The sequence below is a fragment of the Sarcophilus harrisii genome, chromosome 2 (genome assembly GCF_902635505.1).
Source record: "Sarcophilus harrisii chromosome 2, mSarHar1.11, whole genome shotgun sequence".
Classification (NCBI taxonomy): domain Eukaryota; kingdom Metazoa; phylum Chordata; class Mammalia; order Dasyuromorphia; family Dasyuridae; genus Sarcophilus; species Sarcophilus harrisii.
In genome coordinates, this window is record NC_045427.1 from 579,865,865 (window position 1) to 579,871,864 (window position 6,000).

The window sequence follows — 6,000 nt, forward strand, 5'->3', positions numbered from 1 at the left end:
GGTGAAGGAATGATAAGTCTTAGAAGACTCCCCAATACTGCTCTACCTCCGAGAAAAGAAGATAGAAACACCAGGAAACTCTTACCTCTTCTACTCTAAAACAGTATCCTATCCCCCTGGAATCTGGGATACATTTAACACAAGTCATGAAAATAGAATTCCCTTTATTTCTTCACTTGAAAAGTAATACCATATTCCTGGCAGAATACAAAAAGTTATCTCCAACAGGATAAAATGGAGACAGAAGAAGAATGGACTTAGAATAGAACAGTTTTTAATTAAAAAATCCTCAAAAAAATGGCAAAATAAAAGAAAATCTGAAAATCATTTCACTGGTGAATAAAGAAGTCAATAACATTTTTTTTAAACTCTCCTAAAACAAAGTACTCTAAAACAGGATTTGAAAAAAAGAATTTATAGAACAAAGAAGAAAAGTGAGGAAAGAATATTAAACCTTTTCAATAAGACTGTGGTAAAGGAGGAAAAGATAAAAGAATTTGAATGTCACTACTTCTCAATGTTACCATGTAGAGTGATGTAAGCAATACAATATTCTAACTGAAAATTCAAAGAAAAAAGGCATTAAAGTAGTACTCCATAAAGAAATATTAAGCATTGCACTATTTTTGGAGAAAACTTATTTGGCTATTTTTAAAAGTTAGGTTTCTAAGTTTACATTTCAGCTGAATTCATTTTATGGCTATCATTTCTATGGCCACAACCTCTTTGCTTTTATGAGACCTTGAGGGTGCAAAAGAAATTCATGTACTCAAATTTCCTATCACTTCTTCTAACCCTCATTTTTTGTTAGTCCTTTTACTCCAAAACTTAAGGTGTTTTAAGGAGTTTTGGGGTGGGGAAGAACATTGAGAAAGTTCAAATAAACCGCCTCTAATCCACGATCCTCTCACAAAGCATCAAGCTGTTTTTGGTTCCTTCCTTATTACCTTGGCTTATACCCATTTTCTCCTCTCTCAAACACTAAATTCTTAGTCAAATTCCTTGAAAAAGCTGCTTGCAAGCAGCATTTTCTCTACTCATTCCCAACACCACCATGTAATCTAGCTTTCCCCCTTCAACACTCAACAGATGTCAAATTGATAATTATCAACCATCCCAATTTGTCAAATCTGTCTTTTTTAGTCCATTTATTGTAGTGGACATAGCTGACCAAACTGTCCCCTCACCCAGGGTGGTCTTTACACACTGGATTTTCTTGAAACCTTTCTCCTTCTACTGGTTCACATCCCACCTGTTTGATGTAACTTTCTCAGTCTCTCTGTTTGATTCATTATTCCTAACATGCTCCTTCACTGTGAGTCTTCCTCAAGATTGTGTCATAGCCCCTTTACATATTGAGTAACTTTCCCAGCTCTTAAGAGTTTATCATTCTTTGTGCAGCTGACTCACACATTTATATATCCAGCCCTAGTCTCATCCTACCTTGTCTCACACATCACCAATAAATAAATGTAGACAAGAGACATCTCTCCAAGGTTGTCCCAGAGACATCTCAACGGTCTAAACCTGAATTATCTTTCCCTTCAAATTCTTCCAAATTCCCCATTTCTATTAAAGGTACAACCAAATTTCCTGTGTCATGGAAATTGTAATCTCATTCCTTCTCCATATCCAATTAGTTGCCCAATTTTGCCTTTTTTTTTTTTAAACTTCGCAACACATTTTCATTTTACCCCTTCTACTCAAATAATTCCTACTTTAGTTCAAATATCTCTTTACCTCTTACCTTAGTTTCTTAATTGGTCTCCCTGCTTCAACTTTATCTCAACTTCAGCATGTCCTCCCATTCTGAACTCAGCTCCTGTGACATTACTACTGCCTCTAGTACAAACTTTTTAAAAAACTTAACAGGATCTTTCCCCTTCTCTTCCAATTTCCTTGTACTTCCTTTCTTCAAAGTGCAATAAAATGTTTTTTCAAATGTTTTTCACTCATAATCCTTATTTCCAATATCCTTACATTTTTATTAGTGTTCTTTCATTCCTGGAATGCACTCCCTTCATTTCTGCCCTTTGAAATCACTCTCTTCCTTCCAGCTACAGCCCAAGGTTGATTACCCCACCTCCATCAATTCCTGCCAATGCCCATCCTAGCTACGTTGTATTTATTATATATCTATTCTGCATGTATTTCTACTTAGACTTCATTTCCTCACTAGAGTTGTAGGTTCTTTTCAGAACAGAGGTCTTTTCATTATTTGTACCTAGTACCTAGCACCTAGCTTAATCAGTTCATTCTTCTGATTAGTGAGAATTTCCTCTAAATTATCTCATTTCTTCCTAATCCCTACCCAAACCTTTTGAGAGTGTACTTTAAGACTATCTTTGCTAGACAAAGCATTTTAGAATATTCCCATCTATTCAGAGGTTTAAAAGCTTTGGACTACAATAAATGTTTTTCTTCTCCCCCCATTGCTAGACAAAGCATTTTAGAATATTCCCATCTATTCAGAGGTTTAAAAGCTTTGGACTACAATAAATGTTTTTCTTCTCCCCCCCTTCCCCCTTTACAATTTAATTTTAAAGGATACCTAGTTATATAGCTTCTTTTTTAAAAAGCCACAAAAAAAAATTCATCCAAAATATTTAACCCTTGATTTTAGAAATATAACAACTTTAATAAACTTTCATTTTGTCTACTCGACTCTTCAAAAATGGTGGAATTTCCAAGAATATCGAACCAGTTGACTGTTTCATTCCGCTTTCTTCCTGTTTCTCCCCTTTCAATTTTGATTTTTCAATAAGGATATGTATTTCCAGCCGCTTTCCATGGCGAGGTTGGAGAAGTGGATAAGCAGTAACCCATTCATAAAATTTTATTTGCTCTTTCTTCACCTCAGGTTTTGAAACTCGAGGAAACCCACTGGGGATACTATAAAAACGTTGTTCTCTGTGACTTTGCATAACCTTTCTCCCATGTATCATGCGCTTTTGATGTTCTTCAATTTGCTTTGCCTCAGATTTTCTCATCTGCTCTCTTGTTTTATGTCTTTTCTGGATATCATCCTTTTTACTTTCTGTTGTCCAAATTCTGGGAGGAAATGCTTTCCTTGAAATATCATGAGGGTAGAGTATACATGTTTTATTTCTAAGGTTTCTAGCTTGGTTTGCTCTGTAAATATGCCGCTCTATCTGCTTTAGTTCTCTCTCATTTACTAAATAGTCCCATTTTTGTGGTGTCCATTTTTTTTCTTCTTGAAGTAGTCCTGACTCTTTTTCTGGGCCAGACAACTCTACAGGAACATACCTCAGGGAGTCCTCCATAATTTCATCATGTCTCCTAGAGTAATAAGCCATTGCTTGGCTGAGCCGGTAGTCCAGGGATGCAGACTTTAATTTATAGATGTTTTCATTCTCCTTTCGAGACCTTTTAGCTAACAATTTTTGTGCAGTTGAACTATGTAAGCCATCTAAACTCTGTCAAAGTAAAGTATAGAATTTACAATAATGAAGACTTTTCTCCAGAAAACATATTTAAACATTGCTTTCTATGGAAAATGCTAGGATCAGAGTGTTTCTATAATTTCTTACAGTGTGTTTTCTTATAATTGCTATAGAATTTTTTACATTAGTGCAAGAGTCTTTATGCTCACACTTCACTACTAAGTATATTTCTCAGGTTTATCAGTCTGTGAGGTATCATCACCACAAGTCAATAGGCAATTTTCAAAAAAAAAAAAAATCCCAATGTTGCATGATCAAAAAAAAATTTACAAAATAATATCATACTTTATAAGTAGCTAATAGAACTGCCAGAAGAAACTTCTTATTAGAAGTTATCATTTGGACCTCTAGCTTTTTCAACCTGCTGTTTATTCTTCTGGTAGGCTCCAAATTGTATGGTGGTTTGGTATGGTAGTTTGCTTACCAATATCTTTTTCTCCAGAGGGGATCGGATACCCCTGGCAATCCGAGGGTCTTGAGTATTTTTGACCCAGGCTAACCTAGAAAATAAGGTGGAACTAGGCTAAGGGAAAAGTCTTAGAAGCCAAATGTTTACTAAAATCTTTGGAACTGTCAAATGGTTCATCATCAGAAATTAAACATGATCTGATCAGTGGAAATAACATTTTTAAAGAGCTGCATTAACATCTTCTCTGCCATTGAATCCTAAAGATCATGGGACATACAGATATTATTCCACCCATTAGAATGCGAGCTTTTTGAAAGCAGGGATTGGTTCACCTTTCTAAACCCAGTGTTTAGCATATAATAACAAATTTAATTTTTTCTTCCTTCATTCATAGTATATAGAAAACTAGCTCCTAGTTACATGGTGAGGACTAAGCACCATTATTTAATCTTTTAGGGTCCCAGGGAATTCACTAAAATTAAATTGAAGAGCAGATGCTAATCTCAGTTAGTAAGTAGTAGGAGTTTCCTTCTCAGGAACACAGGATAATATATTTACAACTAAAAAAGATCCTAGATGCCCAACCCTTCCATTTCACAATTCCCCACACCACTGGAAGAAAAAATGAGTCCCATTTAAAAATTTTTCTAAAGGGAAAAAAAAAGTCTTTAAGTGGTTTCTTAAATGAAAATGGGCCAAGAGGCATAATAGTCTGTGTGGTAATGGTGAGGGCATTTTATTAACTGGTTGGAATATAATAGTGTTGTGGACAAAAAAGCCAGCCTCAGAATCAGATTTGTGTTCAAGACACTGTCTCTTACACATACTGGCTGTGTGACCCTGGGCAAGTCACTTGAACCTAAGTGTCTCAGATAACTCTTAAAATTATAAATTGCCAAACTGCATTCATTGGGAGTTCTCAATATACCAATGAAATACAGGTCTAGACCTCCTTCCCTTCCCCCACAAAAGTATTTCTCATTTTTTCCTGTTAGGAAAGAGTGATTTCTCTAAAACTGTTTCCCACAAGCATTGTTACTTCCACTTGGAGGAATAACTGTCCTTTTAAAAGAAGAGAACAAGAAACAAATCCACATCCTCTCATCCTTTCTCCAAAAGGGAAATACAGTGGTACTTACTGCTCTTGTGCACTCAGTGTCAACCATTTTGAATCTTTTATGGATTGGAGGGAAGATTGATGTTCACTGTCCAAATAAGATCCTTCAGAGGTAGATTTTCCCGGATGTAGAGGCATTTTACTATCCTGCAAGGATTTCTTTTCTTTATGTAGCCATCCAGCAATTGCTTTTTCTGCATTTAATTTCACATATAACATTTTTGCTTTCTAATTCTTTGTTTTGGAGGATATACTGAAGAGGAATCTGTCTTCAAAACTTCTAAACTTCTAATTTCCTCTCTAATTTATGCTCTGCCCTTAGTTTTAAAATCCTGCTCTTCTGCTTGACTTGTAGCAAATAGCTGCTCAGGGTGAACATTTATTTGGTTTTGCCTTGGGTTTGTTTAACAGGACAGATTAATGCCACTATGAAGAAAGATCACAAACACTTCTTGTGTCATCACTGGACAAGTTTGAAACAATTATGAAGTAGGATATTAAAGCATTAAATGTACTAGTATTGCAGCTGTGAGAATAGAATTAAGTCAACATGCAAGAGATGTTGGGAAGGTAGACCTGACATTGGCGTTGGCAACTCCCACTGAAGATATCTACTCATTTATTCGTAATTTTAAAGATTTGCCCATTGGCACTGAAAGGTTAATCAATTTGCCTAGAGCTACAGTTAGTATGTTTGAGTGGCAATACCTGAACATCCTTGAATCTATTCTCTTACACCACTACATCATACTACCTCTCAAACTACATTATAAAATAGTAAGTATCAAACTATTTATTAATGCTTGAAAAAATAGAAAATAAGGTTGATGAAACAGACTAAGAAGACCCAGAAGCAGCTGAACACATTACTTAGGGTTCAGTAACCCAAGAACACAAACTATTGAGGGAAGAAATCTTTGTTCAAGGAGAGCAACTAGAAAAACTGACAGACTGGACTTTGATCAACATTTTACATCATATACCAAAAACTTATATGGATAAGTAGCCTT

At 35.4% G+C, this 6,000-nt stretch overlaps 1 protein-coding gene across 1 annotated transcript; it reads right to left on the reverse strand.

Annotated features, from left to right (window-relative positions):
- Positions 1-2,618: 2,618 nt before the first annotated feature.
- Positions 2,619-5,299, reverse strand: LOC111718839. Its single transcript, XM_023495491.2, has 3 exons — positions 5,013-5,299; positions 3,889-3,964; positions 2,619-3,437 (listed from the first exon to the last, which is right to left on the reverse strand). The coding sequence occupies exons 1-3, from the start codon at positions 5,207-5,209 to the stop codon at positions 2,637-2,639; spliced, it is 1,074 nt and encodes a 357-aa protein (XP_023351259.1). The 5' UTR covers positions 5,210-5,299; the 3' UTR covers positions 2,619-2,636.
- Positions 5,300-6,000: the final 701 nt, after the last annotated feature.

Bases quoted from the DNA above. Each gene is read 5' to 3' on its own strand.
- LOC111718839 (XM_023495491.2), bottom strand. From the start codon at position 5,209: ATGTTATATGTGAAATTAAATGCAGAAAAAGCAATTGCTGGATGGCTA. The intron at 3,965-5,012 runs GTAAGTACCACT...CTTATTTTCTAG, and splicing joins ACACTGAGTGCACAAGAGCA to GTTAGCCTGGGTCAAAAATA. The intron at 3,438-3,888 runs GTAAGCAAACTA...TTACTTTGACAG, and splicing joins CTCTGGAGAAAAAGATATTG to AGTTTAGATGGCTTACATAG.